This window comes from Cucurbita pepo, chromosome LG04, assembly GCF_002806865.2.
Source record: "Cucurbita pepo subsp. pepo cultivar mu-cu-16 chromosome LG04, ASM280686v2, whole genome shotgun sequence".
NCBI classification, from domain to species: Eukaryota; Viridiplantae; Streptophyta; class Magnoliopsida; order Cucurbitales; family Cucurbitaceae; genus Cucurbita; species Cucurbita pepo.
The window spans coordinates 9,931,207-9,943,333 of NC_036641.1; the positions used below are offsets into that span (position 1 = coordinate 9,931,207).

The window sequence follows — 12,127 nt, forward strand, 5'->3', positions numbered from 1 at the left end:
AGCCTTTAAACACTTCTTCAGCACCAAGAGCATTGTTCTTATCTGGATGGACCTTTAAAGACAGCTTTCTAATACGTCGCTTGCCCTTCTAAAGGCACCAGGAGCATTGTTCTGACCCAGTTAAGCATGTATGAAATCTACAGTTCAAGTATATTTGACACAATAATCCATCTTCCAGGCTTCACTTCATGACAAGTGTTAAGACATGTACGCATTCTAAACTCTACTAGTTCGAACTAGTTTTTTTTATCATGAAAACAAGAGTAATCACTATAGAGACAAATCATAGGCGAAGATATGACCCACATTTGATAATCCTCCTAAAACTGGCCATACATGGAAGAATGCAGGAGAGGCGCAGGAGAGGCGCCTGCTATAGACCTGAATGCATTAACCCATGTTGTAATAGCTACAGGGAATACTATGCTATCACAAACTATATTTCTCAAAAGCAGTCTTTTGAGACCTAACATGTCTGGTCAATCCGTGATATGAACTCAAGCAGATGTCCACCATAGTGATCATCAGATCATGGAGGCCAAGGTTCAATCACAAATCGTACTACATAAACAGAGAATAGACTTCAATGCAGTTTGAATTACTGAAGCAGATCACCAATTGAATGCATGTTTACCAAAATTGATGCATCAAAATAATAATATAAACTTGATTTTGAAGGGTAACTCAGATTAGGTTTCCACGCTCTTAAACGAAGATATCCCATAGTATCTAAAAAAGGGCAAATAAATGGTTCACCAACTAAAAGCCTACATCAGTAAATAAACCACTTGTTTACTAACGTTAATTAAAAACAGAGAGACCAGATATAAGGAAATAACCAGACTCATCCACAAGGAGGATAAGAAGAACAGGGTAAAAAAGAAAAAAAGAAAAAAAAAATCTTTTCAACTCTGCTCTTCACCATCTCCGTTTTCCCTTTCCTCCGCAGCAGCAGCCATCAGTTCATCAAAGTTTTCAGTTTTCCCCAGCACAATCTCAATCTGGAAGGCAAAAATCAGTCATGACAAGTGTTAAGACACATCTAATCAAATGAAAACACAGAGAATTGCACAGTCACAGTTATTCAGTTGCATGTTCAATGAACAAATACCATTACCTGCACCACTAATTTCTAGGGTCCAACTAAGAGAATTAATTAACGTGATAAGTTGGATTAAAATTGACATGAGAATATAATTTTATATGCCAAAAATGGAGACAAGAGAGAAAACTCCCAAATTTTCATCCATTATGAAGAAACCAAAACAAGAAGACAATATGAGGCAACCTTAGCCTTCTGAACTGGTCTCCCCCGAGAATCATCCTTGATATCAACGGTAGAAGTCATGATCTCTATAGAATAGAAGAAAATTTTTGTGAGTGTTAAGACAAAACCCCGACTACATATTATTAAAAAAGGAAGGAAGAGGATATTTACTCTTTTCTAGAGCCAGTCCATTGTTTTTCAGAATTTCCGCAACAGTCACCACAGTTGCAATGGCTGCAAAAGCATCCATAGAAGTTTTAACATATTAATAACCCAAAACACCATAGCAGAAGGATCAATTGACTGCATTGATATGCAAGCAGAAAATCTATAGACTAGTTGCAAAACGAGATGCAAAAAGGGTTGCAAAAAGAAAAAAGAAAAACAATGACAAGTTAACTTCCCACAAGAGAACATTTGAAAAGATGTTTCATTTGTCATATATCACATCACACAAGAACATGAATATCTTGGTATGAAAGGTTAACAAATGAAATGTACTCATTAACAAAATATCTCTAACTCTATTGCTCAACAGTCCGAAGTAACTCAAACCGTCAAAGTAATTAAAGGAATAACAAATACAGTAATAAATTACATCCAAACACGAGAAAGAGAAATTAAACTCAAACCCTAAATGTTAAGCCCGAAAACAGTGTAGATAGCCTACCCATTCCAAGCGCAGAAAGCTCGACCTCATTGTACTGCTGCATATACCTCTACACAAATTGAAAAAACGGTAACAGAGGGTTATCAAAACCAGATAAACGAACAGATAAAACCCAAAACGGGGATAAAGTTGAAAATCTAAACCAAATAACAACCCTTGGAAAGAGAGTAAGCGAAATTGAAGAAGAGAGCAAAAAAGGAAACAAACCTTGGCGAGATTAACATAGAAGAAGAGGGGCTTCTTGGTGTTGGAGACTTGAATTCGATTCTTCTTCTGCGAGTCAGCCGTCAAGGCGATGGAGTTAACACCCTCTGTTATCTCTTCCATTGAGCTTCTGAATGCTAAAACCCTAACCCTAAAACTCACGCGAATTTGAGAAAGGGGTTGAGCAGTGAAGAAAAGGGTTGAAATTATCTCAAAATCAGGTATTTGTGTTGAGGCCGCCGCAATTCCCAAATAATTAACCAATTTTATAACCAATCTCTATTTAATGTAACACCTTTCAATATTATTAACCTACCAAATATATAATTTCTTCCTTTTAATTTATATATTATTATTTTTAAAATATTTTTGCTTTTTCAAGGTATTATACTTAGATAAAAATAATACTTGTTTAATATCACATATTTATTCCACTAGATTTAAAATTAAATCAATCCTAAAAAAATTAAAATTTTTAAATAGATTTTTCTTAACTTTTTCAATAAATTGTTTAATATCAAATATCTATTCCACTATATTTAAAATTTAAATCAATCCTAACCAATTAAAGTTTAAAATATATCTTTTTTAACTTTTTCGATCAATTTAAAAGATTCATTTTTTTTTTTTTCGAAATTGTAAAGATAAATTTTAAATTTTTATCGATAATAATACCATGATCGAGTCGTAGACTGTTACTATAGATGAAGGAAAGAAAAAAATAGCAAACATGTACACTGGTGTAGTGCATTCTCAACACGCTCTAATACTAAATTTATTAATATTTAACTAATTAAATTATATTTAAATTGTTATTCTCCCGCTATAAAATTAATTATAGATATTTTAAATAAATATTCAAAAATGTTATTGGAGTGCCATTATGTTCTTTTTTTGATAGGATTGGTGAGAAGCATTATATTATCTTTTTTATTTTTCAAAATAATATTAAAACATACCACTATAAATGTTTAAAAAATTAATTTATATCATTTTGACTAATTTCATGAACAAATATTTGATAATTAAAAAACTCTTAAAATATTTAAAAAGTACAAGTATGCGAGTACATAATAATTTGAACTCGTCAACTAGTTGCCTCCAACCTCCACAAATAACGATCCATAAGTTAACATTCAATCTACCTGCTTCTTGGAAGATACAAAATTCAAAACAGGGTTTAGGGTAATTTCATTTCTACCTATAACAAACATAAATCAATCTGAACATAGCCCGACCGCAGATAAGATACTAATTATTAGTCTAAATATAGAATGATTCAATCCCCTAAAAAATAATAACAAGATGAGCTTCACTCGACCAATAATGTAAGAAACTCAATGATTGTGTATCATACAAAATTTATGTAACAACAGTCTATCAGAGTCTCCAGAGAAATTGGACATCTGGAATACACATGATCATGTTTGTTATGTACCTATATTATCAAGAGAGGCTCATTCATCTGAATCACCTTACAGTATATTGCAGAAATATTTCAAGTTCTATCACAGTTCAATACTACTTCAAATAATTTTATGGTGAATGGACAATTTTGTTTCCCTTCTTTCTCACCAATAAAAAGAACAAGAACACGACAGACGACAGGGAGGATATAATTGACAAAACTATTTGGAGTAGTATTGATTTAATTCCCTCATGTTTGACATCTAAGCATGATTTTAAGATATGTATAGAGGAGAAGCAAAACTAGAATTTATCAAAAAAATTCATGCTTGGAGTACCTGGCAGTGAACGATATGGCTCTTCAGACGACTTCGACCCGAAAGACTCGACCAGAGATTTGTGACCAAGGTTTTGAGGTGACCTTTTCCGGCTAAGGTCTCCCAGAGATGTTCACCAGAAGCACCACTGGCATCTTCACACTTCAAAACATCAACAAGAGAAATGCTCATGTTATTGCGAACGATGCACAGTTTTCCGTTGAGTGGAACGAGAGCAACCGCCTCCAACGCTTGAGAATTCCCCAGATGCAGCTTGCTATCGATGCTCTTGTTCCACGAGTTGGATGCTTCGTCGTAGACTCGAAGTTTGCAGCCATCCCTGCAGTCAACAGCATAAAGATGTCCATTTAAGGAGACACTTGGGTTGCTCCAACCTGGAACCATTCCATCATAAACAGGGCACCACGTGTCGGTTTCAGGCTGGTAGACGTCGCTTAGAACCTGACGTTGAGCTCCATACCCCTTCAAATACCATTTACCCTCATAAACAACTCCAATCACGGGTACCATGGGAGTGCTCATATCAGAGATGAAGGTCCATCTATTCTTATTTGGGTCATAGACTTCCGCAGATCTCAAGGACCGATGGCCACCTTCATTTTCCCCACCTGCAACATACAAACAGTTGTTTATCACACACGAGCCAAAGACATATCGTCTCCGAAGCATGTCCGGGGCTCGGTGCCATTTATTCGTCCTGGCACTGTAAAAAATGACTCGTCTCATCGCTCCTTTTATTGGATCCTTTCCACCAAACAAATAGAGGTGGCAACCACTAAGAACAGCACAGCCAAACCCAAGAGCTTCAGAATATTCTCTAGGGACAGGAGGAAGAGGCTGCCAAAGCTGGTATATAGGGTCAAACGCATGCCACGAGATCTTATTATCTCGGTCTTTCTTAACGACGTATATCCATTCTTCTGCAACTCCTAGACTCTTACGGAGAGAGTAAAAGAAGTTGCCAGCCAAAAGACGATACCACCTTTTGCAAACTAACCGGAGTTTACGGTGTTCAACCCTCGGAACACGAATAAGGCAAGCTATTGCAAGATCATCAGGTAGTCCAGGAAGCAGAGGAGATTGGTTCCTGCTTCTGTCACTGCGAGTCGGCTTAGGCCTAGTTGGGTGTATAGATGGTTTGATGCTAGGTTGTAGACAAAGCTTTGAACCAGGGACAAACTTTTTAGCTCCAGCTACTGTCTTGAGGCCTGCATCTACTCTACATAAACAAGCTGTTGTGTCAACCTGAAACCGTCAATCAGTGAATGTAAGTCATTCTGCTATCCATCTCAACGAGTAGGTTCAACAATTTGCAGCTTCACCAAATATATATTATGCATAATGCCTAATATTGCTTAAACATCTTACTTCTAGTCTTCATCTCAACTGATCTTATTTATTAGATGGCATGGTGTCCAAGATGACTTACAAGAGTGCATATCAATTCTATGGAACAACCACTTGACTTAACAATATTTTGCATCAGAATTTGGGATCAACAAGCAAACATGATAAAAATCAAGTTCCAAGTTGCACTAATCAATGATCAAACAAGGATCTTAAGAAAGCAAATCAACATTCTCAGAACTCCACAGCTGATAAGATCATAGTACATGAACACATCAGCCAATTGAGAGATAGATAAAGGACTTACCAGAGGAGGTTGGATCATTCTTTCCATTTCTTTCCTTGAGGGAATTGCAGCACCAGATGAAATGTCAACCTCACATTTATCTAATACTACAAGAACCATATAAGAACAAGAAAGGCATGCTGATACAAGTTAATCACAGCAGGTCGAGTATTCCGTCTTCTGGGAAGTCCACGATTCAGGTTTCAGGAAACAAAAATCTTCTTTAAATAGAATCAGTCATTGAATTCTAGAGATGACCTGTCACTTCCTCAATCCACCTCTACAAATCATCTTAGGAATTACGAAGGCGAAAAAGAAAAGAGAGAGAAAAAATGGAGACAAAAAGGGCATCGGAAACTCAGGAAATTAAAGTCGAAGATAAAGAGGCAGCATGATTTGAGCATTATCTCAAAGACCCATTTCAGAAATCAGAGATCCGCTCAGAAAAAGCTCGTGTAAAGCTCGTCCAACAAGGTCTAAAGACAAGAAATCAGAAAACCCAATTGTTATCTAGCTCAAAAAAAAAACAGTCAGAGGAAAAATTAAATGCGAGACAGCTGAAAACGGGAGCAAAGAGAGCAGTGAAGGAGGAGAAAGAGACCCATGTCGCCATTAAACCTCAGTGGAGTTTAGGGCCCATCCCCTCAGCAGCACAACCAACCAAGCACAAGAGTCCGTTCAAGAAGGGAGTGAGAGACTGAAAAAGCAAACCTAAACCATTAAAGGGGATGAAGAAATATAGGCCTCGATTGATGATGACACTTAAAGGGCTGATTGTTATTGCAGAAATGAAGAACAAAACCCACAAATGGGTGAGAGGAGAGCCTTGGAAGATGGCAAAAGTATGGAAAATTAGAATTTATTTTAGGGTCAAAGCCTCAAAAGGAAGACTCCTCCAAAGAACCAAAAAGACTGAAAATTCCACAAAAAAGAAAAAAGAAGTAAAATTGATAGCCCCCACATACTAACCCAGCTTTCAAATTACAGGAAGACTTTCTACCAGTTGACCCACCAACACATAAAACTTTTTTTTTTCCAATTCCTACTCCACAAAGGGCATTCTCGTCATTTGGGGGGACAGGACTCCCAATCTTCATTGCAGAGGGCCATGAATGGTGTGGATTCTTTGAAAATGGAGTGTGTGATTGCATTATATTTGTATGATAAGTTAATTACAAACCCAATGAAACTCTACATTCTCTGTTCATTCATTCCTCCTATTTACTCTCTCTACTTTCTAACCCTTCTTTTTTCTTCTTTTTTTTAAACGGTCATATTCCATATTCCATATCATAATAATATCTTGATTTTTGTAAAAAAAGTATAGTGTATAGTTATCCACCAATACCATTTTTTTTAACTTTGTAACATTTTTCATATTCGTAATGAAAACACTGCACACTTTTTGTTGAAGTATTTCACTTTAAGACAAAACTACACAAAACCCTTTTTCTTTAATTTATTACTGTACGAGTTGGACAAATTCGAACGTCTAATTTTGATTAAGCGTAGGAATAAAAAAGGAGAGGGGATGTTTGAAGGTCAACATCAGAGGCACAAGGGAAGAGTTTGTGGATGGTGAAAGTCCACATCTTGATCTTCGATGTTTTAGAGAGAAAGGAAAGAAGGAAGAAAGATGATTGTCTCAGAAAAGTCTTGAAAACAAGCGATGTGTTTCACACTCTTTCAAACATCTTTTGATTGCATTGCATGCTGCTCAATTCTTCCAGTTCACATCTTTGATTTAGTTTGGAATCCATGAACATGCTTACTCAAAGGCTTGAAAACATGATAAAGTTTTAGAAGATCATAAAATCAAGCAAAGAAAACATCCTTTTTTCTTGGTTGGTTTCAAGACAATGCGTATAACCAAATGAATTTTAAAAAGACTATGAACTTTTAATAGTCAATTTGTCTGGTAGCAATCCAACTTATTCATGATTCCTTTTTACCGAATGTATAAACAAAGAAAGAACGAATATCAAGGAACGTATAAGGTCAGCTGCAACCTTGTCAAAATCCTACATCAAAACAATAAACCATACAATAAATCAGCTAAATAGTTGATTGAAACTCTCAACTTCTTGCTGATTGTCATTTCTCCAGCAAACATGGTCTGAAACATGCACATGCAACTCCAAATTTCCAGCACGAAAAACTCATTCTATTATATAAGAGATATCCTAAGACTCAAATAGAGAAGTTAACAACAAAAGAGATTAGTTTCTTGAGCAACTTCGAGGTGAAGGTGGGGTATGAGCTTAATATAAGGAATGGAGCCCCCCCGACACTCGATTATCGAATAAACGAGTAGAAATTCAAAGTAGGGCCATGAAGAAAATGGGAGGTGAAGCTGCTTTGCCTTTTTTCCTTTTGGAGTGTATGATGGTAAAAGATAAAAAGCTCCCAACAAGGGGAACAACGCATGGTTAAGGCCTTATAGGGATCAAGAAAAGTGGAAGAAAGTGGGGTTTGCTTTAGCTTTTCTAGTACACTCAATTTGCTCAAATTTGGTGGCCCATACAGATCAGAAAAGTAATGGATGCAAATCAAGGGATAAGACAGGCTTAAGTTTTACCAGTAATTCGTAAAATAGACTAAGCAGATCTTAATTCAGTGTTCTAAGTAACAACGAGAGAATGCCTCCAAACAAACTTCAGCAATAGCAGAAAGAGAAAAAAATTAAGCAAGAAACATGCCCAGTTGTTCATTCATTAAAGCAACTTCACTGAAACAGTATTTCCCAAAACTTTACAGTCCTACCAAACTCCTCACCCATTTCATGTTCTCTATCTTTTCCTTGTGCTAAGGATACCAGTGAAGTGACGTCAGCTTACAAACACAAACAAATTTATCACCAAAGAAGATGCTAACTACTTTCGAATGAAAAAATGAGGCAACTAAACAATGTAACAAAGTAAATGGACTTTGCTAACAGAAGATGTAATGATAAGAGAATTGTGGTCCGGTTGTGGTCATACCAAAATAAGGAACGCCCGTTGTACCATAATCGTGAATCATTCTGGCAAAGTCGGAATTTGAGTTGACTGAAGCAAGGGCAGTTGGGTTACGGAGAATCATGGTATCCAAAGAACCTTGTTTCATCTCAAGCCAGTCCAACCAATCATCTGTTTTTTAAAATCAATCTTTGAATCTATGCATCACTTTGAACAAGTGAAAGTCAATCTATACGGTGTACACCACTCTGAGGCCAGAATTTCCCGATCATTATATTGGGAAATACAACCATGAATGCCATGAACATAGTGAACTGCAGCAACACCAAAGAGTAGTAGAAGTCATTGCAAAGCCATATTGTAAGCCTAAAAATTGGTAGGTGCTAAAACCAATAGCATGTGATTAAGTACCAGAAGGGGAATGGTCAGGAAACCCCATATTGGCCAGAGAGCAAATGACAACCTACAAATGAAAAAAATAAGTGTTTGTATATCAGAGAAGATGAGAGCGATGAATGTTAATGCATATCATAAATGTTGGGGAGTTATCTTACAAGCAAAAGGAGATAAGCCCCAGAAGTGTTACAATTGGTAAAACTGATAAGCTTGCTAGTTCCCATTTTTCATCAAACCTTCTAATACTCCAGGCTGACATACTTGTGTAAATGAAGATGACAGCATTCAAACCGATACCCACCATTCCGAAGTATAAAGGAGGTCTGCTCAAGAGAATAGAATTCAAGTGATGTAAGTGAATCTATCAACACCTTTTCTTTAATGAAAAAACCACCACCATTAATAATAATGGAACATTCTTATCAAAATAATAACGACGACGACCATGATGAAACATTGCAAAATGGGTCAAACAAACAACATGGAGCCAAGCAAAATGGGAGAGATAAACATTACAAGACAGAGCCCCAACTATTGTGAACCAAAAATAAGGAAATATCACACAGAAATAATCAAGACTCAACAGCCCAAACAAATCAATCAGAACTCGAACTCCAAACTCCCAATGCCCCTCACATTTCAATACCACTTGCCGATGAAAACTCTCCTTTGGAAAGGAGTGGTGAAGAAAAACTTCTTCCAACATAGCGTGATCACCAACCAGTATTGGTCAAAAGCAAGGCCACACCAAAACTTGGAAAAGGCTTCACCATGTCTAACCATATGAATATTAAGCAACTAAAGCTGTCTCAATATTCACCAATCACTCAATTTCTAGAGAAAAAGAAATCCAAATGTACAACAAGAAGGTGGTGCCATTTTGAATAATTACTACTTAATGTGTATCCTTCCTCTTTTTGCTCTGAGCATAGAAAACCTCTAGTAAATTCAATCTGCATAAGATGTTCTATATGAGATCTTATCATCTAAATACAAAATCTGTAAAGGAACCTGTATCATTCTAAGAACGTTGGCAACGACTACACCAAAGACAGATCAAAGAATTCTTTATAAAAATATTAAGAAATATATGCAGAATCAGCAAGATGATATAAACCACAACTCTAAATTCTGAGGCACGCACCTAAAGGCATTCTCACTAAAGAGTAACGAGTATCCATAGATTTAATGTGTTGCTTAACACCATTCCAGTACTATAAAAGATTCAAGAATTCACCTGCCCTTGGAATGAAAACATATGAATCAACACTATGCAAGCTTATCCTAATGCCAAATATGGTTTCTTCATACCTAAATAATGCTAGATTCCATTAAAGAGGAACATTGAGGTAGCCTGCATCTGCCTCGTGTCCATTTAACAAATCTCAAAATATCATTTAAAATTTGTTAAGTGATCAACTCATAGCGTAAAAATCTCACATTTTAGGTTCCAAATTCAACGATGAAAAACCACCCTGGCCCAGGGCATCTACCAAGTCATGGGGAGAGGGGTTTGTGCAGTCACAAATCAACGATGAAGTTAAAAAGTAAATAAAACAACCAACAATATATAAAGCAATGTAAGCAATAGATATAATGAAATGACTAATTAGTAAGTTATCACTGAAATAGTTGAGTGGAATAATCAAACAACAACAATCAAGGAGTGTGCTTAAAGGCTAAGTATTCACCTTCTTATTCGGCCATCATGCCACAAGAGATATATCATATTGGAGTACCTATCGCCATAGTATACAATGAAAGCAGCAGAAGCAAGCCAAAGGATATTCTCTACAACTTCAATCCACGTCCGACTCTTTGGAGTTTGAAACGACATGGTTTGAAACCTTGAACATGCATCATCCTCAATATCATCACCACTAGATGCATATCCCTGGCTATGCCTCTGCCTCATATAACCACCCGCTACGGGTGTTCCCCCCGACATAGTAGCACAAGTTAAAACTAAGCAAAAGGCATGGATTACAGAAAGGAAAAAAACTCTTCTAACTCGAAATTTATCAAGAATTTCAATTACCCAGAAAACTTTACAGCGTTACACTCAGATACTCCACTTATAACCTCCAAGATTCAAATGTATCAAAATTAAATGCGACAGAACTGTCACTTCAAATCACAGAACGCACGAATTGATTGGCACAAGATCATGGAAAAAGAACCAATTCCTAACGGATTAGTGCCGCGGAAAAGAAACAGGGATCCTCAAAACGAATATTCTGAACAACACATCTGGGGTTCTTCGTATTCCAACCCCTAACAGAAACAAAAGCTTCGAATTCTCAAGAACCCACAATTGGACTTCAAAACCGCTTCAATACCCACAATACAATTTCCTATATTTTGTAAATTGTAGCATTGAATGCGGGAAACCGAGCAGGCTATGCAATTTAAGAAACCAGGGAGGGTATCATAGGATTTTGGGTATTCACTGCGTGCTTGCTTTCTTCTTCTTGTCGAGGGTGATGAGGCCGAGTGGGATCTGTGTCGCAGAATGTTTCGGATTTCAATGGGGATGACGAGTGAAGGGGTTATTCGATGCGTGAAAGAAACTAGGAATATGGGTTTTGATTTTTGAATCGTGGGAGATAATTCTTGTTCTAAAATGCCTCTTCTTTCTTGCACGCTTCCTGAGATCTCTCTCTCTCTCTCTCTCTCTCTCTCTCTCTCTCTCTCTCTCTCTTTTTGTTTGCCCTTCTAATGGGCACTTCCCATCTTTGTTTTGAGGACTTCCCAACGAGTAAGTCAACAATAAGGGATGAATCAGACTCCCCAAAATGCTAATGAGCCTAAAATTTGCAAAATGTTCAATTCTTGAAAGGAAACAGTTCGTCAAATCTTAAATATTGAAACCAAATTATGGGATTTAAAAAATGAAAAAAGAAAACAACAATAAGATGATGCATTGAGGCTAATGATGCATTGAGGCTAATGATGCATTAAGGCCAAAGGTGGTTTGGCTAATTGATTTGGAAATAGCATTTTGGGTAATTAAGTGGAAGCCAATAAGATAATGATGCATTGGCTTCCACCTGCCCTCCCATGGGTACCGCAATGAACGCCATAATTTATTATATGAATGAAACTGTGCTGTGAAATGTAAATTTTATTAACATTTAGAAACATACCATTTCTGTTTCTTTAAAGGAAAATATGTCTTTTCTTAAAACGTTTGAAATTTGATTTGGTCTTAAAAAGACGTCTTCGTGAAGTTCTTGGACTTTTTCCCCTCCTTTT

At 36.6% G+C, this 12,127-nt stretch overlaps 3 protein-coding genes across 3 annotated transcripts; all 3 read right to left on the reverse strand.

Annotated features, from left to right (window-relative positions):
• Window positions 1-656: 656 nt before the first annotated feature.
• LOC111792228 (uncharacterized protein At2g34160-like) lies at window positions 657-2,396 on the reverse strand. Its single transcript, XM_023673574.1, has 5 exons — window positions 2,145-2,396; window positions 1,938-1,986; window positions 1,439-1,501; window positions 1,289-1,353; window positions 657-1,001 (listed from the first exon to the last, which is right to left on the reverse strand). The coding sequence occupies exons 1-5, from the start codon at window positions 2,262-2,264 to the stop codon at window positions 906-908; spliced, it is 393 nt and encodes a 130-aa protein (XP_023529342.1). The 5' UTR covers window positions 2,265-2,396; the 3' UTR covers window positions 657-905.
• Window positions 2,397-3,452: 1,056 nt separating this feature from the next.
• Window positions 3,453-6,416, reverse strand: LOC111793629 (F-box/kelch-repeat protein At1g55270-like). Its single transcript, XM_023675593.1, has 2 exons — window positions 5,541-6,416; window positions 3,453-5,131 (listed from the first exon to the last, which is right to left on the reverse strand). The coding sequence occupies exons 1-2, from the start codon at window positions 5,637-5,639 to the stop codon at window positions 3,872-3,874; spliced, it is 1,359 nt and encodes a 452-aa protein (XP_023531361.1). The 5' UTR covers window positions 5,640-6,416; the 3' UTR covers window positions 3,453-3,871.
• A 1,785-nt stretch (window positions 6,417-8,201) lies between these two features.
• Window positions 8,202-11,595, reverse strand: LOC111793308. Its single transcript, XM_023675142.1, has 4 exons — window positions 10,564-11,595; window positions 9,031-9,195; window positions 8,888-8,939; window positions 8,202-8,790 (listed from the first exon to the last, which is right to left on the reverse strand). The coding sequence occupies exons 1-4, from the start codon at window positions 10,818-10,820 to the stop codon at window positions 8,701-8,703; spliced, it is 564 nt and encodes a 187-aa protein (XP_023530910.1). The 5' UTR covers window positions 10,821-11,595; the 3' UTR covers window positions 8,202-8,700.
• Window positions 11,596-12,127: the final 532 nt, after the last annotated feature.

Bases quoted from the DNA above. Each gene is read 5' to 3' on its own strand.
- LOC111793308 (XM_023675142.1), bottom strand. From the start codon at position 10,820: ATGTCGGGGGGAACACCCGTAGCGGGTGGTTATATGAGGCAGAGGCAT. The intron at 9,196-10,563 runs GTGAATACTTAG...TCTCTTGAGCAG, and splicing joins CATGATGGCCGAATAAGAAG to ACCTCCTTTATACTTCGGAA. The intron at 8,791-8,887 runs GTACTTAATCAC...GTGTTGCTGCAG, and splicing joins TCCTGACCATTCCCCTTCTG to TTCACTATGTTCATGGCATT.
- LOC111792228 (XM_023673574.1), bottom strand. From the start codon at position 2,264: ATGGAAGAGATAACAGAGGGTGTTAACTCCATCGCCTTGACGGCTGAC. The intron at 1,987-2,144 runs GTTTGTTTCCTT...CAATTTGTGTAG, and splicing joins TCTATGTTAATCTCGCCAAG to AGGTATATGCAGCAGTACAA. The intron at 1,354-1,438 runs GTAAATATCCTC...TCTATTCTATAG, and splicing joins TGGACTGGCTCTAGAAAAGA to AGATCATGACTTCTACCGTT.
- LOC111793629 (XM_023675593.1), bottom strand. From the start codon at position 5,639: ATGGTTCTTGTAGTATTAGATAAATGTGAGGTTGACATTTCATCTGGT. The intron at 5,132-5,540 runs GTAAGTCCTTTA...TGACGGTTTCAG, and splicing joins GAATGATCCAACCTCCTCTG to GTTGACACAACAGCTTGTTT.